This window comes from Arvicanthis niloticus, chromosome 13 (assembly GCF_011762505.2).
Source record: "Arvicanthis niloticus isolate mArvNil1 chromosome 13, mArvNil1.pat.X, whole genome shotgun sequence".
Taxonomy (NCBI): domain Eukaryota; kingdom Metazoa; phylum Chordata; class Mammalia; order Rodentia; family Muridae; genus Arvicanthis; species Arvicanthis niloticus.
The window spans coordinates 16,428,368-16,453,446 of NC_047670.1; the positions used below are offsets into that span (position 1 = coordinate 16,428,368).

The 25,079-nt window shown below is 44.4% G+C and overlaps 1 protein-coding gene across 5 annotated transcripts in view; it reads left to right on the forward strand.

Annotated features, from left to right (window-relative positions):
- Grhl2 (grainyhead like transcription factor 2) overlaps positions 1–25,079 on the forward strand; it is a 133,169-nt gene that overhangs the window by 64,194 nt on the left and 43,896 nt on the right. For all 5 annotated transcript variants that reach the window (XM_076911273.1, XM_076911274.1, XM_076911271.1 and 2 more), the window contains one exon: positions 16,890–16,984. In XM_076911273.1, coding sequence (XP_076767388.1) covers positions 16,890–16,984 — 95 coding nt within the window. The remainder of the gene's footprint in view (positions 1–16,889; positions 16,985–25,079) is intronic.

Sequence of the window (25,079 nt, forward strand, 5' to 3'; positions counted from 1 at the left end):
ATTCTGTCCTAACAGAAGTTGGTGGTCAGGAAAATATCTGTCTGAGAAACTTGACTGCCAGTCAAGAAAAAACCTGCAGAGTTCTCTTTGTATATATTTCTAAATGCAATATCTGCTCTCTAGAGATCAAGGAGTTCTCTGGACAGTCAAAGGTCCAGACAGAAAGGCAGATACTATGCTACCTGCTCAACTAGCTCCTTGTCAAGGTTAGAAAGGATGGAGCTGGGAGGCATCCAGGTAGCACCTGTGGGGCTGGGGACTCAAAGGGGAACCACCCAGCAGGAACTTGGACCACAGAGGAAGCAGTTTTCCATTGGGAGGTGGAACCCCAGAGGAACTGCTGTCAGCTACAAGTTCAGTGCCAAAGGGGCGGGGAAGTGCCTAGGCTTTCCTGCTCCCAAGGGCCCTGTCTGGGCTTCTCAATCGGACTCAAGGCCGGGGAGCACAGGACCCCCAAAGAGTTTGCAGGATCAGCTCCCTAGACACAGAGAAGAGTAGGAGAAACTGAAGAGTAGATTTCAAATTTTCTAGACATTTCTTGAAAGTATTGGCAGTATCTAGCAAACTTCCTCTCATAAAGAATTCCTTTTCTCATAATTAAAGTCATAACCCCTTAGACTATGTCTGTGGTCCTCATGGATGTAGGCAGAAGGCAGATTCTCATTGGACGTCACAAAATATTAAGCCAGTAAAAGGACAGGACACATGCTTTCATGTCTTATACAGTGGAACAAAGGCTCTTTCCCTCATGGCAGCCTTGACAGCTCCCTGGGTCAGTGGCGGAGAGTAGCTAGTAATCTAGCTTAATATTAGAGAGTCACCAGAGAACATTTTGAAACTAAATGTTGGTATAGCCTGCTGAATGGTTAAGCTATCCCCATTCCTTTCTCTTACCCTCATACACAGAGGGGTGGCTACACAGAAACACTAGCCAAATACTAATCTAATAAACAGGGAAACTGAGGCAAGGAGCAGTGTCTCCATGTCAGGCAAGTTGTCCTGGAAATCAGTTCAAGGGCTGGGATAAGAACTGTTTTCAAGCCAGTGCGCCAAGAGCCCGAGGCTGGAGCACGGTGCTAGGAAAACGTGCTCCGACCTGTTCTATAACCGTCTGTGTAGAACAGAGAAGCAATTTTATTTTATTTGAAAAGTTAGTCTTATAATTATTGCCCGAGAAAATGAGAGAAGCAATTAAATGGAAATATAGGCTCAGTTCAAATAAGGTAAGTAATAAAGGTACCTTGCTGGCATGCCCGTTCACCAGCTCCGACAGTGTTACAGGGTTACGTTTGCAGAGACTGGAGTAATTTCCCGCCTCTCTAGCTATTCCAATAAATCTCTCTTTATTACCTCCCGTTTGCCTCCATGCTTTTCTCAGAGAGTCCCACATACATGCATGTGTGAATGCAGAGTGTGTGTGCACGAACATGTGTGTGCACATAAACACGCACATATGACTTGCTGCACATGCATGCAGGCAGGCAAATCCCACATACACTTATACATGCAAAACAAGTAAATCTAACAATAAACACAAAAAGGCAAAGACCCATCCAGGGCCTAGAGACAGTGATCTTCAAGTTGAAATAAGAAACAGAGGCAGGGCCTCTTTAATTAAAGTTCACTGTATGTTAAAAAGAAAAGTGTGCATGGGTGTGTGTGTGCCACAGTGTCCATGTGACAGATAGGCAGAGGGTACTTGTGAGAACTGGCTTTCCCTTCACCGTGCGGTTTTCTGGAATTGAGCTCATGTCCTCAGGCTTGGGGTCCGAGAGCCTTTACTGGCCATCTTGTTGACCTAGGTTTTTTTGTTTTTGTTTTTGTTTTTAATTTGAAACAGAGTTTCACTGCTGCTCTGTCTGTCCTGGAACTTAACTATATAAACCAGGCTGGCCTCAGATTTACAGGGATCTGCCTGCCTGTCTTCCAAGTGCTGGAATTCTAAAGGTGTGGGCCACCATCTCAGCAAGCTTTAGTTCTTAATCAGCGATCTTTTGAATTGGGCATCATAGGACTCACAGCTTCTAAGTTATAGCTGCCACTGATGAAAGGCACAAGCGTCTTCATCTCACTTTGTAGGGTGATGGGATGACTAGCCCCTACCCCTGTTCTCTCCACCTCTACTCCTATTTTGCCTGTGGCCACAGACCTTGTCCCTCCCACTAGGCCTTCCTAAGTAAGTATCCAGCATGCCCCTACACTCATGCCTGGGGATAGTCACTAGCTTGCATTCTGTACGGTGGGGGAATGTTTTTGCCTCTCCTTACACAAGCTTATTTTACTTGGACCAGGTTTTCAACCATTCTTTGAGCCTGCCTCTTGTCTCCTGGCCTCATTCTCTACGTGGAAAGGTGTTTTGTACTTCCAAGGCTCAGAGAGACCCCAGGGGTCCAGTCTGTGGTTCTATGAGAAAGAGAAAGGAACTCAGGGTCAGAACAAAGGGCAGGAGGCTGGCAGCTTGGGCCTAGGTTCCCAGATTCTGTTGTATTTTTTCAGTGAAGCTGATTCTTCATGGGCTACCCGTCTGCCCAGGAAACTCTTGGGATGAGCACTTGGGAGCCTTGTTTCCTCATTTCCTTCAAACCCCAACAAGATCCCTGTTTCTGAGTGTCTTACCACCCTGTCTGTCTCTGTTGTCTTTATTTCATATCAGAACACTTATCGCCAGCTTACCTGCTGTTCATTCATATGTTTGCATTTCTGTTCCCTCTTCTTCTAGAAGGTAATCTCCCTGAGAGCAGAGCCTTGTCTTGTTTTTTTTTTTTTTTTTTTTCTCCTGCCTCTGCTCTGTGCTTAGCACAAGCCAGAGATGTAGTGAATGTCTGAATGCACGAATTGATGCCGTCATAAGCACTCAGACTGGTGGAGGGTAGGTCTGCAGGAGTGGACTGTACCTTACTAACAGCTACTCTCTGGGCACAGCCTCCTTTGCTACAAACTTAGACATCATACATAAACTTTAAAATATTCATCCTCATCTGGTGATGTGCACACGCCTTTAATCCCAGCTCTCGGGAGGCAGAGGCAGGTGGATCTCTGAGTCCAAGGGCAGCCTGGTCTACATAATGAATTCTAGGACAGCCAGGGCTACACAGAGAAATGCTGTCTCAAAAAAACCCAAAACAAACGAAAAGCATCCTCAAAACAACCATTGTGTTTCCTAAAAGCTAAGAAGAGAGATGGCAGAGGCAAGAACTCCAGCTAAGTCTTGGTGCGTGTGGATGGATGGAAACGTAATGCCTGAGGCTGCTCCCACTCTCTGTGGTTCTGTGCTGTATCTCAGGGCCTAACTGGCCCTTGTCTCTGGTCACGTGCAGCACAGAGCGACAGAGGATGCCATCACTTGCCATCCAGGGCTGAGGACATTGTGCTGGGTTGTGTAGGTCTGGAATAGCTGAGAGCCAGATCAGGTGTGTGGTTCTTATATGTTAGTTTATAAAATGTTTGGGGTGGAGCAGGAAGGGCTAACACTTGAGCCCCAGCTCCCTAGAAGTCAGACAGACAAACACACAGAGGTCTCCAACTAGCACAGCTCTTTCTCGAGCTCCTTGAATGATGGCAATTACTTCCAGTTGTAAATAAGTTTCCATTCTGCTGCTCAAGCATTCCGAGTCAACTATGCCTCCCACATGGAGAAGCCATTTAAATCATATTTGTCCTTTGAGTGTCTTTAAACCTCATTGTATTAAGGCATTTAGTCACTGACAAGCCCATATTTTTTCCACAGCAGCTTGAGGAAATGCATGTGTGCGTTTATTCAGCTGATAGTTAGAGAGTACCTTCTGTGGGCCAGGCCTTTTTCAGTCATGGTGATTAAAATGTAATTAAGGCAGGGCCTTACCCTCACATTATTCTCACCTAGATGCAAGAAGATGAGCATCCAAGGTGTTAAAAGGAGAGTTTCTCAGGGCAGATATTTCTGAAGGGATATCAAGGCCATGAGAGTCAAAAAACAAACTGAAAGAGCCTGCAAGCCAGACAGTGGCATCTGCTCAGATGAAATGGCCAAAATTTAAAAAAAAAAAAAAAAAAAAAAAAAAAAAGATACTGGAAAACTACTTTATACATCTGTTGAGAAAGGTAGAAGAGGCTCAAACTCTCATGCATGCTAGTGAGAGAGGGTTGATGGACCAATTCAACGATCAGGGAAGGCAGGGGATACAGAGGATGTGGTGAGAAGGCCTTTGAAGGAGATCCGTGGTGATATGAGAGTGATGGATATATGATCTGCAAATGGAACTTGCTGATCTCCACTTCTAACGGGGCCCCTGAGTCAAGCTGTCCCAGGGGACATACAATGAAGCCTAATGGGGGTAGTCGCAACTGGAGAGGACACCTTGAGGGCCACAGAACCTTGGGACACATGAGTGGACTTGGGATTTCTCCTTAGTGAGTTGTAGTACTTGATTTTGGAGGCATTGGATAAGAATTGTGTGTGTCTGTCAGAATTGTAATGAGAGAGTAAATTCTGGGCTAGCTTGAGGGGAAGGGACACAGGAGGAAAGAGACTGGCGATTGGGAGGCCAGTGATGGGTAAGGAAAAAACCAGCTTACATAGTTGGAAATGGGAAATGAGCCATCTCTTGATAACTGACAGGAGGTGAGGAGGAAGGAGGAGAGGACCATGACAGGGTATCTCAGCTCTGCCAGCTCAGTAATCCTGGGGCAGTGGTACTAAGAGAGGCATGTTGCCAGGCTGTGGGGAGGGGAGCAGAGGTCGGCCAGGTGCTGAGTTCAGACTGGTGGATGCATATTAGGGCAAGTGTTCACATACAGAGCAGGTCCTGGGGCTCGTTTGTAAAAGAAAGCTGATAGATTTCTTAAGTGCGATCCATGGAAAAACACTGGAAGTGGATCACAAGTCTAACAGTGAACTGAACTTCAGGGTATCCACTCAGTGAACAGCTCCATCTCTGAATGTGAGTGTTTTTCTGTTATCTTTCAAATAGGGAGACAAGTGAGATCTTACAATTCATATTAACAGCATATAAATGAAGCCACAACTGGTCTGTGCCGTTTCCACATAGGATCTCTCGGGGACACGACTCGAATTTCTCATTGTGAATAGCTCACATGGTCCGACATAATACACATCACAATTCGTTTGCCTGTCCCCAGTGGGGGAAGCAGGGTTTGATGTCCATGGGAACACCGGTACTTCTCAGTGCCAGTAGGTAGTTGTCAAACCAACATGTTTTAATTCGACCTCAGATTTTAATTTTGGTTCTCCGTCATATTTCCTGTCTGAGTTTATTATGTGTAGTGTTAATAGTAATCGTGTAATTATATATTTGATTTTCAGTTATTAGCATGTCATTATAGGACTTGTGAATGGGTGTGTCCCAATACAAATTAATTTTCTCCTCCTTCTCTCTCTCTCTCTCTCTCTCTCTCTCTCTCTCTCTCTCTCTCTCTCCCTTCCTGTTTTAAGGCAGAGTTTCTCTGTATGTCCTGGCTGTCCCAGAACTCACTCTGTAGACCAGGCTAGCCTCAGACTCATATCTCCCTCCTTCTGCCTCCCGAGTGCTGAGATTAAAGGAAAGTACCATCACTGCCTATCTGATTTCTTCTTAAATGCCATTTTAAAATTGTGTCCCATTATAATAGTTTCCTGTGAGGAAGACATTTGTATGAAGCCTCAGTTGTAATGACAGGAAGACATTCTGTGTACTCAATTCTTTGTGGTTCTGTGTGAAGACCAGAGGAGTCTTCCAGAGGTGACTCAAGCCCAGAGTCTTGTTGGACACTGTGGATCGTGTGGCCTGGAGCCTCTGCACTAGACTCATGCAAATAGGAATTGTATTCAAATTAAACTTGCTCCTCTTCCACCCCCGGGTTTTCTGGAGGAGGGTGCTGTGTTTATGTGCCTCCTAGCAGGTTTTATAAGGAATTCCATGCTGGCTACTCTGAGAGGTTTTGTCGATCAGTGAGTAAAGGCAGTCAGATGTGCAGAGTTCAGGGAAGGTGGATTTTAGGACCCAAGGAAGATTGGACATGAGAAGCTCTAGCAACTGCCTGCTTCCTCCTCCATCTGAGCTCAGGGCTGTCCTAGCCTCAGAACTTGAAGACCTCTCCTCTCCCACAGTCTGGACAGTGCTCGGCTTGTCTTCTTAGCGATAAATTAAGTTCATCTTAGGACGTTTTTTTAGGTTGCTTCCGTACTTCTGAACATACTTAAACTTGATTACGAAATAAAATAAAACCATGAGATCCCCCTGCTTCGAAAACAACCTGTGAGGACTGAGATCGATGAGGCTCTGAGCGCCAAGCCAGAGAGCAAGCAGATCCCTGTTTCCTCTGTAGATCCAGATGTGAGGGGGCGTGTGGGTTGAGGGCCAGGAGCCTCCCAAGCCCTCCTGTTACTTTGCCACATCTACATGCTGTGTAAGACAGGCCCTGCTTCAGAGGGCGGTACTAAAGCTGCGGTTTCTGGAAATTCCTTTTCATCTTTAGCTTTGGTTGGGAAATACTGATGTGATAAAAGCACCATCAGGTGTGAAGGTTGGGTATTTAAAAGTTGTAAAATGTAAGTACTCCTTAAGGCTTGGTGATTGCGCAGACAGAAAATAATTCAAGGTTAATAATAGACCCGCTGTGGGTTTCTGTTTATTGCATGCATGTCTCAATTTGAATCTCAGCAACTCATTGTGTCTAGGTCAGCCTCCCCAGGGAGACCCATTTCTCATTTTCTCCCTGGTATGAGTGGCCCTGGGCTCCCCGTTTCCCTCCATGAAAGGGTCAGGGTGAGCATTTGTAGCACCCAGCCTGAGACTTAGTCCCAAACCCCAGCCTTCATCCCTCTCACAGCTCTTCCTCATCCCAGGTTTCACACTAGATGCTAATCTAGTCATGTCTCAACCCAGAGTAATGTCTTCTAGCAACTTCAGTGCTGCCCTGTAGGGATATTTCCACCTTTCTGCCTTTCCGTACTTATTCCCAACTTCCTTGTTCCCCAGAGCTCTTCTTGATTCAAGCCTTCCCATCTCCACCTGCAAGACAGTGCACTTAAAACCTAGTCCCTGACCCAGCCCACTTGGGCGAGTCTTCCTGAGTTTCTCTGTAGAGTAGGCAGCCTTTCCTGGATCAGGACTGAGTCAGCCATTACAACTTTGCAATATTTACTTGGCTGTCAGTTCCATTCTGTTCGTCCACCGGATGCCCAGTTATCTGAATGAACTGAGAATTTCTTTTCAACATTTAAGTATCCAGCTCCTGGTACATACATAGTAGGTGTTCAATCAATGTTGAACAGTTGAACAAGGGTTAGGGGCGTGAGTATCTAGGGCAGTTTGGTCAGCCCCAGTTTGTCCAGTTAACAAGGAAGTGTACTTGGGGTTGGACTCTCTTTCATGTGGATTCACTTTGGTGTCATTTTTCTGTTGGGAGGGAGGGGGGACAGAGAGAGGGGGAGGAGTCAGAGACAGAGCCTGAGAGAGGCAGGCAGAGAGAACACGTGAAAGCCAGAGATCTACCTTGGCTGTCAGGTGCTGGCCACCTTTCTGTTTTGAGAAAGCATTTGCTCACTGGCCAGGATGACTGGCAAGCTCCAGGAACCTAGGGTTGCAAGCATGTCTCCACACTAGGCTGTTGTTTCTTTTATTAAAATTGTGGTTCAGGAGAACTAAATTTGGGTCCTCAAGCATCTGAGTAAGTGAGCTGTCCTCCAGCCCAGCAAGGCGGTTTCTTGTATTAAGCTGCCCTTTTATTACACACCAGGTTTTTGTTTTGTTTTTTAAATTAAGGTAACAATTTAATTACTTAATGTAAAAAAACGTAATGCACACTAATAAGCCAGGGGAGATTCTCCTTTTAAGCCTAGCTAGAAAGTTTTACTGGATTAAACAAATGGGGAATTGTTTAAAGGCAAACCAAAACAAAGAGGCTAGATTTGGAAATTCAGGGCTGTACTTCTGTAGCTTTCTTTGTTGCTCTGAGGAGTCTTGTTTTTCCTGGTCCAATCATTATTGCTTAATGAGCCTTTTCTGATAAACAGCTTTTCTTTTCCAGGGAATATTGGAGCCCAAATGGCTAACCAGAAGGAATGTTCCATGGAGTGCTGGGGTGTAGTGGATTCCTAAAGACACACCCCCTCTGCTCCCACATCTTAGTGAGAGGGTGGAACTGCTCTTTAAACAGACTGTGCTAGATAGTGAGAGCTCAGTACACACACACACACACACACACACACACACACACATATGCATGCACGCATGCACACGTGCACGTACTCCACCCCATCCCCCCATCCTCAAACTTACCTAACAGACTCATATGTTTAGGGCCATAATCTGCTTCTTTGCCTCTCTCCTTCCCTCTGCCCTGATGGCGCCTTTTCCGTGTGCATGGCTGTAGCTCACTCCATCGTGGGATTTATACTTCCATTTGATTGAATTTTTTGTGTTCTGCCCCAATCCTGATGGTGTGACTTTATGGTGTGGAGATGCTTTAAATAAGACCTCAGATAGTATTTCCAGTTTTAAAAATATGTGTATTGAAATAGGCAAGGGCTTAATAAACAGTCTCTCAGAGTTAACTATGATCTTTCTCTGAGATACTAATTCTCCAGAAAAAGGGCTTGATTATGATTGATTTCGATGCCTGTGGCACGTGTTGATCATAGCCATTCTCCTATGCGTAGGGGGCCAGCTCAGACAAGTCAGTAACTTTCCAAGGCCGTGGCACTCAGGTGCCTAGATGCCGAGGTCACCCTTGTAAAGTAATCAAAAGTTAGCAACAGTTTTCCTCTTTTGGAGGACAAATCTAACTCTACCAAAAGTGCATTTAAAAGAATAGCATTTCAATCTTGAAATAATATCAAAATCTTGTAATAACGTTAGAAAATGAGTAAAATTGAGCAGAAACAGCATGAAAAGCATAAATAGCAACATCCATGTGGTCAGCCATCGTGACTCTGAGCACATCCTCCCCGTGTCTCAGGGAACAGGTCTATCTTCCCATGTCTGCAAGGTAGGCTGGTACATGTGACTGCAGCATGGGGGTCGTGGGATGCTGGAAGGTGAAAGTTAATGTTAACATATCCTTAGTCCCTGAAGGAATTAGGCTTGTTCAATTTAGTGACAGGTTCACCATGAGTGATCTGGATGTCATTCATTTCTCTATGTGGATCTGCTCGCTTCAGCTCTGAACCACAGCTCACTCTCTATATCATCTATATCTATATATCTATATATCTATATATCTATATATCTATATATCTATATATCTATATATCTATATATCTATATATCTATATATCTATATATCTATATCTATATACCTTTCAAAGTTTTGAAAATGACAATGAAATGTTTCATAGGACCTTAATTCTTGAGATTCTTTTTTTTTTTTTTTTTTTTTTTTTTTTTTGGTTTTTCGAGACATGGTTTCTCTGTGTAGCCCTGGCTGTCCTGGAACTCACTCTGTAGACCAGGCTGGCCTCGAACTCAGAAATCCGCCTGCCTCTGCCTCCCAAGTGCTGGGATTAAAGGTGTGCGCCACTAACGCCCAGTAATTCTTGAGATTCTTAACAATAATATACCATCATTTGAGAAGATCGTTTATTTTATTTTTTATTTTATTTTTTTACCAATCAGTTGGTTTTCCCACAGGTTACTATTCCTGAAACTATTTGATGTGGGGTGGGAACAGGCTAGAGTTTGTGCTGAAGGGAACACGGTAGCTGTTCTAGGATACATCAACCATTTGCAGTAGTAGCTTCTGGTTCCAGCTTTGATGACTGCTTGTTCCCATTTCTACCTCACAAAGCAGCAGACCATCAACTGATGAAATGGAGACTGGGAACCTGGGGCAAATGATGAACAGTTCCCATACAATTTGTATCTTTATTCATCCGAAAACTCTTGGTGTCAGGTGATTTTGTGCGGTCCACAGATTAATGTTGTAGGCCAGCAACAAAATAGTTAAAACTCTCTGAGTCACTTAGACCAGTCAGAGAAATTTATGTCTAGCCAAGTTGATTAAGTATATATATACTTACAGCCAGGGTATATACAGAGGCTCTTATGTTTGTGCAGTTATATGATTATGCACAGGATATGAACTGTCACTGATTTATTACTACTGTTTGAAGTCAAGTTTGGGGGTAAAGACACACTTGTGTGTATGTGTGTATGTGTATATGGTCCAAACTCAGTCTTCATGTTTTACATAGTATACACTTTACTCAGGAGCCCAGGACCAGCCTTCAAATAGTATAAAGATTAGCATATGTGGAACATAGTAGTAGTCTAAAATACAAAATGTTTTTCCTAATTTTGTTTATATTGTTATAGTCTGAAATCTGTAACATTGTTCTATATAATTCCTGCCCTGAAAATGAGACCAAACATGTCTTAGTTAGGATTTCTTTTGCTTCGAGGAGATACCATGACCAAGTCAACTCTTATAAGGACAACATTTAATTGGGGCTAGCTTACAGGTTCAGAGGTTCAGTCCATTACCATTATGGTGGAAGCACAGCAGCTTCCAGGCAGGCATGGCACAGGAAGAGCTAAGAGCTCCACATCTTGATAGGAAGGCAGCCAGGAGAGACTGTTTCACAGGCAGCTAAGAGGAAGGGTCTCAAAGCCTAGTTCCACAGTGGCACACTTCCTCCAACAAGGTCACACCTCCTAATGGGGCCACTCCCTAGACCAAGCATATTTATACCACCACAAAACACAATAAGAATATTAGCTTTAGTGCAAAGAGAATCCTAAGAAGGATGTCCTCCTAACTAACACCAGGAAGGCTCTTATATAAACCACAGTGAGTAGATAGTAATACTTTGATTACTATAGTTTAAGAACAATGAAGAGTCACTCAGTATTGCTTTCATTGAATATTCATAGTCTTTTGTTTTGTTTTTTGGTTTTTTTTTTTTTTGTTTTTTTTTTTTTTGTTTTTTTTTTTCTAGACAGGGTTTCTCTGTGTAGTCCTGGCTATCCTGGAACTCACTCTGTAGACCAGGCTGGCCTTGAACTCAGAAATCCGCCTGTCTCTGCCTCCGAATATTCATGCTCTTATCACCAATTTTCTGGATTGTGTACTGAAAAGATGCACACTTGGAAGATTTCATGTCACAGAAGCCAAAGGGGTTTGGCTTTGTGTGTAGACGGAGCTTTATAGGTTCTGGTTCCAGCTCAGCTCTTTATTCCCTGCTGAGGCTGTAGTGTGTCCCCAAGAGTTAATGTGTTAGAAACCCAATCTCTAGCCTGTGTGCTAATGTGTTAGGTGAGGAGGTCGTGAGAGTCCGGTGCACTGGTGACTCTGTAAGAGAGTAAAACTTTTGAGCTGGCATGTTCCCTGTCACCACGAGATACCATATATGATGATGAGAAGAGAGCTCCAGTTGGGCTCAACCTTGAAAACCACAAGCTATATATTTTTTTTTTAAAGCAATTTACTAAACCCCATGGTATTCAGTTACAACAACAGAAAACAAAAGACTAAGACACAGACCAAGTGTCAGAGTTAGAGAGGCACTGGGTGTGCTTATGTGTTTCTTACTTTGCAAGTAAGGTTTACAAAGGTTCATGGTCACGTGCAGGATGTATGTGTATTTAGCACTGAGCCTAGTTCACGCTTGGCTCTCAAGAAGAAAGAAAGAAAGGAAAGGAAAGAAAACTGGTGGTATTATTTGCTCATGGACTAGGACTAAATGATGGAAATGATTTAGTGCTTGTCAAAAATCAGCTCAAGTGTCACCTTACTCAAGGACACCTGGGTTACCTGTGACTTGTTAAGAGTACTATGAGGAAAATAACAAGCTCGTTGGTGAATTCTTACATGAGTCACACACATTTTAAAAATGATGTTTTTGATTTAGAAGAACAGGGGAGGGGAGACCTCAACTCCTTTAGAAAGGTTTGAGCTTCTTCTATTATTTTCAAATCAGAGTCGCATGTCCTCAGATGAGCCACTCTCTTTTGTGTGTTTATCTGCCCAGGCTGCTGATGGGGGACAAAGGTATTCAGGACAGGTGGAGTCAGGGATGGCTGTTGTCCACCATGGAGGGTCAGCTGTGGATTCTTTAGATACTGTCTCTGTTCTCAGAGGTAACTCACGAGGGTCATGGAGAAGAGTTCATATGCCCAGGTGTCTACATGATGTACTTGTTTGCTGTATCCTGTCTGTCACCCTGAAGATGGATCTGTCTACCATGCCACAGTCTTAGCTTTAAGAAAGCAAGCACGTGATAAAGCTGATGCAGCCATGCACAGAATTGGCCTGGCTCCTGGGTTTGTCTCCAGCATTCCACCCTCATTATCTCACTAGTCCAGACAGAATCTACAGCTTCTAGAAGAGTGCCATCTTCTGTATTAATTACACCAGTCTGTTTAATCTCCAACAATATATATAAAATAATTAAAGGGGGGGCAGTTATAATTCCCCAAGCACACGGGGCTTAATTAAGGAACAGGAGCTGGTGGTTCCTTTGACTGCAGTCCAGCATCACGGTGTTCTTACGTCGTCTGTGTGAGGAGGCCTTGAGCCTTCAAAAGTCTGAATTAAAACAAAACACCCAATTAACAGACCACTCATTATCTGCAGAAGATAACGTAAGAGATAGCAGAAGGATTCACTCACGCTCATACCTCCTGCGACATTAAAAGCGGTTGTGGCTACACAGTTTCTGTGTAGAATATAACTTGCCAGGAATGAATATGGAAAGTGTGTGTAGGCATCCTCAGTCCCTTCTGGCAGCCCTGGTAAAATGTAAGCATCGTTTTTCCACAGCACCAGTGCCTTTGATTTTCTTAGATGGGCTAGCTTGAACTTCTCCCTTAGCCTTTTCATGCTTGCACGATCTGGAAATGTTTTCTTGTTTGTCTTCTCCGTGTTGAAGTTCCCTATCCCTGCCTTCCTTTGTTAAGTAGCTTCCTGTAGTCCCCAAACACCCATGGTCCCCCACTTCCTTCACCAAATGTTCCCTCAGCACCTCATAAAACAGCTGCCATTGAAACAAGTGCTGTGCTATCAACATCTGCCAATGATTTATGGTTGCCGTTGTAGCTAAAAAGTTTGGCTGTCGGTATCAGACAGACCTGAGTTCAAATCATTGTTGGTTAGTTACCAGCTCTGTGACTTCCACAAAGAGCCAGGCTTTTCTCTAGGAGAGAACATACATGTGGATTCCTACCCCAGGAGCCATTGTAAGAACTGGAGGAGACAAAAGACCTCAGAGTTCACTGTTGGCATAAGGTCTGTGTGTCCTCAACTAGAGTTATCATCCCAAGAACCTTTGGGTTTGAATGCCAGGAGATGGAAGTGGGTTTATCAGAAGAAACAGACTCTGAGTCCACTCTAGGTGTAAGGATAGTCATGTCTGAGTGGCCCTGGTTAGATCACTGGTCTTCCTTTATATAGCTTAGGGTTTGTCCATCTAAAGGGGAAGTGTTTTTTGGGGAAGTATGGGCTGTTACATGGACCTCATAAATAGAGACGAATGTGCTTTCTAAAACCGCATGTGGCGTGGGCTGAAAGTACCCAAAAGATCTTCTCCATTTTGCCATGGTGCCAAAACCTCTCAAGTTGTAGAAAAGAGGTAGCCAAAAAACTCACAAACCCCATGTGAGAGCTGGCAGAGATGTCATCTTGGTCCAACTCCATGCTCATGGAATGAGACTCTCTGGCAGCAGCCTGCCTCTCACCAAAGCCCCCAGCATTTGAAGATGTGCTTGTCAGATAGTCTAAGCCCCGGGAATGTGAAAATTCCCATCCTGCTCTGGGGCATCCTGACACACCCTGGAGAATGTTCGTGGCCATGTATTTCCACACTACCTGCCCTGACTCGTACATCCAGGACATGGTAACCTCAGCCCAGAGATTCTGGCTTTATGGCTAAAACCACAGCATCAAAGGGACCAGTTTCATTAGAATTACTCCCTCTCTCCAGTCCAAGTCTTCCAGTATGCCTTGCTAGCTGCATATTTAGTTCTTTTGTGTGTAAATTATTATAATTAATAAGAACTACCTTCATTCTATTTTTCTGTTTTTGATGGGCAAGGAACATTAGAGAAGAGAAAAATCAAGATTCATTTGAAAAAGCAAGCAGATTTAAGATAATTACTTGTTTATTTATATTTATGTGTTTATTTGTGTTCTGGTTCCTCTATTGCCAAAGCTGTAAGATCAGGGACCTAGTAAGGATAGTTCCTGGCACAGAGTAAACATTTTGGCTATCGTGTTTGTTGCTTGAGTTCCATATTAGAAGACTCTGGTGTGTTTATATTACAGGTGGTATGAAACCTTCTCCTTTTTTCAGCCTTTGTGGGGAATGGGGAGAATTAAGAGTGGAAAACGAAAACCTTGTGTGTAGGAATACACAGTGTCCAAGTACTCAGTCTAACTGCCTTGGTTTGTCTTAGTTTCTAGAAATGTCATTTGCTGTCTTACCCACAGCTGACCTTCAAACTGCTCTTTACTCAGCAGCAGCAAGAGCACCTCAAAAGGCACTTAGTGAGGAATCGAGGAACTGGATTTTAATCCGGCTTTCTTCTCTCTTAGAAACGGGAGAGTTTGTTGGCTTGCCTTTCAAAAGCACAGGCGTGCGTTCACAGCTGTCCCATTGTGTCTGTGCAGTGCCTTCTTCGAAATTGTAGGGTGGAATGTTGGTTTTCTTTCTTATTTACCTTTGAGTATTTATTTTAAAATCAGTGGAAACTCTTGTCTTAACAAAAATAAAAAGATTAAGAAGAAATACAAATAGCCAGAGACCCAAGAATTCAACCCTTTACCAATCAAGGGATTATAAATGAGAGTAAGAAGGGACCAGGTTCTGAACATCAGTTTGGAAAGAAACCACCTGAGAAGAAAGGCCCTGGTTACCCTGATAAATCCCTGAAACAGCTTGACAGAAGGAGTCAGCTTGAAAATTATAGCCATGCCTGGAGGCACAGATCTCTAACCCCAGCTCCTGGGAGGCAGAAACAGGCAGACCTCTGTCAGTGTCAGGCCAGCCAGGGCTACACAGTGCCATCTCCTCTCTACAGGACAAAACGGAATAAGAAGCAACGCTATGCTTGAGAACACACCCTTTCAAATCTCTTGTTTCTGTGTGGAGTGATGAACCCAGCTCCTCGTTCCCCAGCCCCTGCTCCAGCAACAAGCCACACCTCTGCCTCCAAGAATTTACTCGAATGAAATATAATTAAATCTATGTGAAATATAGCTATAAAAGTAAGCGGAAACACTGGTGTAACAAACTATTGGACTGAGGGACCAATAAGAGTACAGCCTTATTGGTCTGATTTGATGGTATTTGCAGTTAATGGTTATTAGCAATAATCGCCAAAAATTTTATAGAAGGTTTTAGATATGGGAAGATGCTATAGACATGCCTGGCCAAACAATACAGCAATGATAAGATATTTATTATATTGCTGTGTAAAAATATTTACGTGTTTGTAGAGAAGGAGCTAGATGAGAGATAACATACAGATGAGGTTTAAAGGCAGTTAACTGTGGGTCAGTAGACTGTGGTTGCTTTAATTTTCCTTTTCTTATTTATTTATAGTCTCCGACTTTCCTCTGTTGAATATACAGCCGTTTATGTTAAAAGTTTATGTGTTTTGTTTTCAGTGTAAAGATCTGGGGCTAGACTTGGTGGCTCACGCCTGTCCTCAGCCCTCAGAGGACAAGGCATTTCCAGTTCAAGGCCAGCTTGGGTTACACAGTGAGACTCTGTCTCAAGGCACAGAAAAACAAACAAACAAACAAACAAACCAATGGGGGGGGGGAAGTTACCTTGCTATGTGGTTAGGGAGTGTAGAAAGTAGAGGTGTTCTGAGAAAAAGGAGAAATAGAGTTCAGCCTGAGGCTAGACCAACTGACCTATCCTCGGGAGTCTAGGGAACCATTCCCAAGAGCACAGTGGTAATTGGTTTTGTTTTTGCAACCATTCAGCTCCCAGCAATAAGGAATCTGAATTGAAGTGCCCAGGTCTCAGTTTCATCACTGGGGAGAGGAAGTAAGCAAATAGTGGCTTTTCTGTTGAAGCCCAGCAAGCCCACAGTAGTACACAGACCCATGCTGATGGCTGTTGTCTGGCTGGGGAGTCTGATGGGATGGATGGGGATAGATCCATCCTATACGAGGAGTGAAGATGAGACAGCCCAGAGTGGTCAGGTGATGACAGCCAGAATGTGACTAACAACTCACAAAAACAAGTTTACAAATGCCTTTCTTTGGCATGTGGGTGCAATTCAGTGGTACAGCATGTGCTTAGTATGTGTGAGTATGTGTTTGACCCCTGGCACCATCATTGCACATGGAAAACCTTCACTCTTCTGTAGTTTCTTTGCTAAAGTTCTAGTGACATTGCCTGATTGGTAGAATAATTTACTTTCCAAAAAAAAAAAAAAAAAAAGTAACCATGGAGTGCCTGTCAAGAAAGTGAGTGAGGAAATTTGAATTAACAATCAAGTCAGGTAAAGACAAGGGTCACACCAATTGAGTCCTTTTAGGAAAAGGATATGTGTAAGTTGTTTTTCAGTGGTAGAATAGTATAAGCAGGCATCTGTAGCTTGTCACACTTGTAGCCAGAAAACAATAGGCAAATTTAAAACTTGACCATTAAGACATAATGTGTTATTGAGAGATTCTTCCTTGACTGTGTAAGTACATGTGCGTGTGGTCATGTGTTCATGGATGTATGTTTATATGTAGTATGTATGTATGTATGCATGCATGCATGCATGTATTTAATCTGCGTTTGGTGTGTGTTTTGGACCAGGGTGTCCCGTATCCCAGGATGGTCTAAGACTTGCTGTGTTCCAAGCATAACCCCAACCCTCGTGTCCTTACTCCCCAAGTGCTGGGCTTACAGGCGTGTGCGCCCCCACCTGGCTGCTGCTCTGCTGAGGTCTTTTTCTCTTTCCCTATTGCAGCTGATTACAAGGAGAGTTTCAACACCATCGGGAACATTGAAGAGATAGCGTACAATGCTGTGTCCTTCACCTGGGATGTGAATGAGGAGGCAAAGGTGAGCAGACCTACTACGTGCGGGTGGCTCTCACTGAAGAAAGACCCTTTTCCAAAACCTTGTGTAGTACTTTCCCAGAAACTTGAGTCAGAAAAAAGAAAATGAACATACCCCCTTTTAAAGCAAACTCTTTGGCCTTTTTGTTGTGATAAGCCACCATCTCCCTCCCCAGTAACACTCAGAGTTGCCTAAGCCCTTGGGCTTCTCTGTGCCACCCTCAGGCAGCTTGAGTCTTCCTGGTGAGGGGGTGGCGCTCCAATGGCCTTTCACCACTGTGACTGTGAAACAATTCTTGGTTGACCCTTTGACCCTCTTCTGTTCCTCTGAGTCTAAGTGTGGTTAAGATGTGCAGGGGTAAATAACATCTCTGACAACCAGGTGTCAAGGACAGATGCAGGCCCTGCCTGGGTTTGGGTAAGGAAGTGTTTCCACAGATAGCTGTGTTTGTTTTCCAGCCGCAAGTATGTTCTGAAGGCCCCAAAGCCCATTCTGGGTCCCAGTGAGTCTTCAGCCTCGTTTTGCATTTAGAGGAATGTTTCAGATAAAACTTAAGCTTGTTTTCTGCTTCACATGTGTACCATCTGGTGGAGGCTTAGGAGAGTGTGTCTCCAATCTCAGGAGGAGGTCAGTGTAAACAAGCTTGTCAAAGCCTCATTGTCCTGAGGGGGAAGGCTGGGTGAGGAAACCGGCTGGGAGTGTGTAAGTAGGCTCTCCAGAAGAAAATGAATCGCTCAGTGTCTCCTTCCACTCATGTAGAAAACAATGCAGGTGAAACTGGCTTTAGGCCCAAGAAAGGTGACCCAAATGGGCACAAAGTGACAGATCAGCAATGCAGCCAGGAGAGTGTTCCAGAGAAGGGAATAGGCCTTTCTACAAGATGCATGGTCAAGCTTCCCATAGAATAGCAGGCAAAGCGTGTCACTGGTGGGTCTGCACATATTGTGCCCTTAGCATTGTAGCAGTGTTCTTGGTGGCCTGAGACCCCTTCAGCTCTGTCCCTCCTCCTGGGACTGTCACAGTGTACAGAGGTTTGTCTATGCCATTCCAAGCTTCCCTTGCTTTAGCCTGTGCTGGCTCTTTTATGTTTCTCTTTGAGGCTAAAATACTACACAAGGGGCAGTCTGTAAGGGCGCAGTACTGGGGTGTGGTGGAATCTCTCTTGTTTGGTGGAACAAACAGATCAGCACTTCCAAATGACTCTCCAAGCATCCTGCTGTGGTAGGGGTGATGGCCATCCAGTGAGGGATCCTATAGGGAAACACTGACCAAACAATAGTGTGACCAGGGAGAGGACAGACCCACTTCATAGTTACTGAGAAGAGAGTGGGGTTCTGCCACAGAAGGTCTCCCACAGTGTGAAAGCCAGCATTAAACATGAAACCTCACCATGTTTTTTGGCATCACAGTCTGTAGTAACGGGTGTTAGAGGTGAATCAATATGTTAATGACTGTTTTAGTAGGGACCTTTGAAAGAACTTGTGGAAATGAGAAAAGATAGACTCCATGGAAGTCAATGGGGTAGTGACTGGGCTAAGCTAGCTGGCCCTGCAGCCAGTTCATTCCATACCACTCTCTTGCCTGGTACAAGTACTCACTTCTCATCTACATGTGTCTGCACATGTATGCTTGGCTGTGTACACATATGTCTGGATGTACACATGTGCTGGTGAGTGTGCACATGTGTGTCTGGGTGTGTGCATTTGCACATGTGTGTGCAGGTGTACTTCTGGACAGACACTGATTTTCTCTCATTGGCAAATGGCCCTCCACAATATCTCATGACACTTCCTGTAGCAGAGTTCAGTTTTTTATTTCCTTAACATCTATTTTTAGTGACTATCATTCTTTGTTAACCGAGAAGTGAGTTTTAAAAGGTTGTAAATGGTTCTCCAAACTACAGAAGGGCATTCGAAGGCAGGTTCCCAAAGCTCAGCGCCTCAGCCCGGGTGCTGAGCAGAACTGAGGTTTCACCTTCAAGTCCACAGAGTCTTTCGGCAGTTTAAAAAAAAAAAATTACTGATTTTATAGTAAGCAGACTGCAAAAGACAATATAGGATAGTAGCTGTGGGTAAGAGTTTCAGCAAAGCAGGGAGGGGTGGTGGCTACGTGCAGGAAGCATGCGCTTCAGGGTTCCACTTGCATCTGTCTTTGCAGGCTTCAGGGGGGGATCTCGATGTCTCAGTCTCAGTCCATTTCACAGGATGCTTGTTTTTTGTTTTCTTGCTGCTGGAGAACACAGACTTGTGGCTCACAGAACAAATGTAGGTATATTGTGCATTTATGAATCAGTGGAAATTTTAATGTTTTCACTCATGTTTAAAAATAGAGTTGTTAGCCGGGCGGTGGTGGCGCACGCCTTTAATCCCAGCACTTGGGAGGCAGAGGCAGGCCGATTTCTGAGTTCGAGGCCAGCCTGGTCTACAGAGTGAGTTCCAGGACAGCCAGGGCTGCACAGAGAAACCCTGTCTCGAAAAACCGAAAAAAAAAAAAAAAATAGAGTTGTTTTAGTTTGTATCATTTTTCTGAGACGGGCTCTTTCTGTATTTTAGGATTTTGAATTATTTTGGACAGTTAGTTCTGGATTAATTTGGGCCCCAGTGTTTGCAAGGTTTTGAGTGGCTCTCAGGCTGAGTAACCACTTTTTTTTTTCCCTAGTGCTCACTCCCTGTTCTGGAAGTTTCTCTGCCCAGCTGTGGGTATACATTTGAAATGAATTTTTATGCACAATGACATCAACCCTAGGTTCAGGTCTTCCCTAGCTTCCAGTGTCCAGGAAGTGTCACTTAATGAAAATCAAAATGGTTCTCACGCTGTGTGGCAAGAACTTTACCCACTAGACCTTCTACTTATCCCTCTTATAAAATTTTATTTATTTATATAGTATGTGTGTTGCTGGGAATTGAACCCAGGGCCTCTGGTGTACTAGGCTAGTGCTTCTCACTACCTTATTCGGTGGGGAGTCTTTGTGGCTGCCTTTCCTGCTTGCTGCATCTGTCTTTCCTCTGGAACAAGTGGGAGAAAGGAGAGGCATCAGCCCCGAGTCATTTAGCTTCCTTTAATTATGGGAACAACATTTACCCAGGAAGGTGCTCAAGCTCCCAATGCCTGCGGGGTGTGTGTGTGTCTCTGTCTGTCTGTGTATCTGTGTGTCTGTGTCTTAGACTCTGGCTGCAGTCCCAAGCTGCCTGTCTGCTTTAGGTTCCACCTCTCAGAACCGGTTTTTCCGGTTGTGCCATAGCGGCTTTCTGCTTAGGTGACTCAAGCAGGCCAAACAGTCTTGGAATGGACCTGTTCCCCTCAGGGTCTGTGCAGTCTGGAGGACTGTGAGCATTGTCTCTGGTCCTTGGTGTGTAGACAGTGAAGTTCCGAGGGTTACCACTGCCAGAGCGTGGAAATGGGTGGGCGTGGTGTGGCGTGGGTCTGGGTCAGTGCAGCAGAAGACACCTGCAGTGAGGTACAGACTAGGCACCAGAGTAGCCAGCATCTGTGTTTCTTTTTTCTTGTGGTGGGGTGGTTTTTTAAACAGGGTTTGTCTGTTTAGCTCAGGCTGGCTATGAGCTCACAACAATCCTCCTGCCTCAGCCTTCCAAATCCTGGTATTACAGGCATTGTCAGCTTCCAACATCTGACTTCTCTTTCTTCAGCCTTAGTTTGCCCAGCTGTGAAGTGGTGGGGAGTGAGGGTTAGCACTCCATAGATGGCCAGAGTCGAGTCTCACGCAGAGGATTATGGGTTGGGGCAGCTTCTGTGCCATATTCTCTCACATGACTCCCACTTGCAGGGATATTCTAACTTTAAGTTTCTCTTTGTAGCCAAATACTGGTACTCAGAAAGCAGGCTTGTCAAGCAGGAATCTCCAAGATGGTAGTTTCCCACACAAGACTATTGAGTTGCTGAAGAGTGGCTAGCTCAGAGGGGTGGGGCGCTGTCTTCTACAGTGGTGATGTCACCCACACAGTGCAACCATTTTCCAGGTTTCCAGGGAGAGTCTTGAAATGACCTCCACCCCCCATTCAGCGTTGCTGTCTCTGTTCACAGTGATTCCAAAATTAACCTAATCCCGGAGTGCTGAAGTGTCTGTCCTGGTAACCACATGGGAGAGGTCTGCTAAGTGCCTTACCCAGGTGTTGTGGATAAGTCTTCTCTTTGTCTTTTTATCCTATAGGGGAGCAACACGCCCACACCCCTATTTCTGTATTCGCCCCTTCCTGCACTCTGTCAAATGCTAGGATGAAGGACCCCCCCACCCCACTTCCCCATTATTAAAAAAAAAAAAAAAAAAAAAAACCAACTCTCGGTTGTCAATGTTTTAGAAGAATCTTGATTCAGCAAAAAAATATTTTCCCCTCATTACCATTAATGATATGAGTTTATTACTTTTATGTTTCTTTGGAAATTTTGTTTATTATTATTATTATTATTATTATTATTATTAATGTGTGTGATCATGGGTGTACAGGAGCCAGGAAGAGGTCAGAGGACAGTTTTCAGGGTTTCTCTTTGTACCTTGGTTTGACACAGAGCCTCTTGTCTCTGCCGCCCTTCATACTGTAGGTCACGAGTTTCCAGGCCATTTGCCTGTCTCTGCCTCCCGTCTCCCAGGAGGATTGAAGGGATTACAGATATACCAGCATACCTAACTTCCTGTGTAGATTGTGAGATGGGTCTCAGATTGTCAAGCTTGTGTGGCAAGTGCTTTTGCCCACCAAAGGCGTTTTGCTGTCCTTTCTTTAGACAGTTTTTAAAGACAGCCCTGCCAGGTGGTAGTTGTACACACTTTTAATCCCAGCTCTTGGGAAGCAGAGGCAGGCACATATATCTGAGTTTGAGGCCAACCTGGTTTATGGAATGAGTTCCAGGACAGCCAAAGTTACACAGTGAAACCTTGTCTTAAAAATTAAAAATTAAAAACAAAAACAGAATAATTCAGTAATATGAAGTTGGTTCAGCGGGCTTTTAAACTTAGCATCTCTGCTTACCAGGGTAGAACAGGACCTCAGTTTTACTATGGCTGTTCTGTTTGCCTGGACACCTTCCTCTAGATGCAGAAGAGGACGTACAGTGTCCCATTCACTCCCTTTTCATTATATCTCCAGGGAATGTCCTTCCAGTTTGCTGGGACTGGGAGAGAACCTCTTAGGCAGTCGTTTTCGATAGGTTCAGGGACACATTCATGTCAACACACGTTTAGGATGCCAGTGGACGTGCAGGGCTAAGGGATGCCCTATGACACTTCTGTGCTTCTCTGCCTCTTATTTGCATCCCAACACTGCAAGATAAGTAAATGGAAGGGAGGATGCTACCCCAGGCTCCTCTGTTGCCCATCCTCTCAGAAGCAAATCACCACTGAAGCAAGGCCAGTCATGCTGTAACTTTCGCTCTCTAAGAAACACAGAGTGCAACTTACATGGATACCGGAGGGGAAAAGGACATCCAACCCTACTTCTCCAAGCAAAGCAGCGTAGACAACTGCCTGCTTGTCCACACCCTTAGCATCCTCAGCATCCTCAGCATCCTCAGCACCATCCTCAGCCCCCAGCAGAGATGGGGTGCTGTTCTAACACTTCAGGCCCAGAGATTTCCTTATCCTTATGCCTGGAATGTTACTTGTTTGTATCATGAAAACATTGACTAGCTTGGACATAGCTACCACTTAAGATGCTTTGCTCTCTTCACCTGAGTGCGTGTGCGTGTGCGTGTGTGTGTGTGTGTGCTCCCGCACTAACTTAACACTGATGTTGTGTGTACGTGCGCATGCACCCATGCTCGCTGGTCACAGTTGTGACTCACACCCACTAACGAGCAGTGCCCTCTAATCCTGCAGCCTGCATCTACCGGGTTTTTTTTGTTTTGTTTTTTTTTGTTTTCTATCTTTACACATCTATTCTTCATCTTCCCACCTCTCTAGCTCTCTCTGGTTTTCTGAAATTTATTTTCACGTTTATGGTCATATTTTTTTTTAAAATATTTTTTCCTGTTATGAATAGTGGAGTCTTTTTTCTCTTTTCTTTTTTCAAAACCATGCAAAAGGCCCAGAGTTTAGCAAACAAAGAAAATCAAGATGGAGATTAGTTTCAGAGAAGATGAAGGTGCCTTCAACTTAAGAAACCAAACTCATTGATAACAAAGTGGGATGCTCACATCTAAACAGGTAGCCAGGGATCCGTTCTCTAACTCTGGGTCTTTATCTGTTTTAAAAGAACCGAAGCCAGTGTGATGGCTCAGTGGGTAATGGCATTTACCAACAGTGCCTATCAGAGTTCCAGCTCTGGAACGTACATGGGAGAGGAAAGAACTGACTCTTGCAAGTTGTTGTAGATGTGGGCATGGCATCCTGATGTTTCCCTGAGCCCTGTTACCCTTAATAGTTTACTTTTAGTTGTAAGCATGTGGTTTTGCTCTAATATTGAGAAGATGTCTCCCAAGTGCTGAGGCCATGTTTGAGGAGATTGTTGAGATGGCTAGCTGATGACAACAGAAGGCCTTCATTCCTCTGTAAATCCGTCTTTAAGGAACCAGAAGCCAATGGGACGCCCGAGCACTGCTTGTAGAGCAAGGCGTGGTAGCATGGGCAGAGTCAGTGTGCGCTCTGGTGATCAGTGTTCAGTGGAGCAGCTTCCTTCGTCCATGTGAAACCCCCAGGTCTTTCTTTTCTCCTTGTGTGTTGGTTTCCTCTGTGAGGTGTTCCCCTCTCAAGGGGCAGCTAGTGGTGAGCAAGCCCCTCCCAGCTACCTGCACGTGAGCTGGGAATGACGGTACAGCCTCTCTACTATCTTAAGAGACAGTTTGGTAGCAATCAGCTCTATGCCGGCAGAAACATTGCACTACAAGAAAGCAGTGGACTGGAGAGAACACAGTTATTTTAATCTTCTTGTTCATTTCCAACTTTATAGTTACTTTAAGTAAGTGGGATTATGCTAATTAAAAGATTAGCTTAAACTCAGTACCTAATTGTGGTGAATCTATCATATCTCAAATTTATTGTCTTCCTCCTCTCTTTTTTATTTTAAGTCTCTGTGTGTGTGTGTCCGCGTGTGCGCGTGCACATGCAATTCCCACAAGTTCCCACAGAAGACAAAACAGGACGTTAGATTCCTCTTAGAGTTACAGGAAGTTGGGAACCACCAGTCATGGGTGCTGGGAACCAAATTTGGGTCCTCTTGGAAGAGCAGTGAATGCACTTACCTGCTGAGCCATGTCTCCAGCCCATCTATCTATCTTTCCCAGTATTTCTTTTTCATCTGAAATGTCTGGTGGATGCTGCTTTAGAGACATGTAGCAGAGGCTGGCTGTGATTTCTTGATTGCCCTGCCTCCATTGCCCAGTGCTGGAATTACAGGCATGTGCAATCACACCCTGCATTATTGATGCTGTGTGCCAAATACAGGACTCTAAAAAGCCAAACTTGGGGGTCTGGAGATGGCTTAGTGTTTAAGAGCACGAGTTACTTTTTCTTGTAGAGGACCCAGGTTCTATTTCCAGCACCCACATGGTGGCTCACAACCATCTGTAATTCCAGTTTGGATGGCTCTGATGTTTTCTTCTAAACTCTTAGGGCATGGGGCATGCACACTGTACATATACATATATATGCACACACACATATATGCAAAACACTCCTGTACATAGAGTAAAATAAACGAATCTAAAAAGTAATTTACAGGAAGTTAACCTTGGTAGTCAGGAAGTGCCTTCCTAGGTTATGTTTCTAAATGGCTAGCGCCCTCCCTTGAACTCCTGGACACCAGAGGAGGGGGGAAGATGTGTAAATATTGGTTTTCAGGATGCTCAGAGAGAGCCGGAGGACTGTCTAAAGGAGATGATATATCCTGAGGTTCATAACCTTTGCTGATCTCCTACCCCACAGCCTCTACCTAGTAAGTTGGAGTCTTAGCCTAGGGAGCTTAAGAGAGTTGAGAGAAACTGCCATTTGTGCAGAAGTCCCTTGCATCCCACTTTTACTAAGTCAGTGCTTTGCCCGACTGAGGCCCGATTTAAGCAGGTTATCTGATAGAGAATATTATGGGGCATCCCATAGTTTGAAAAGCAAAGAGAACACTGGGAGAGGCCCCTGGGAGAGGTCTCAAAAAGATTG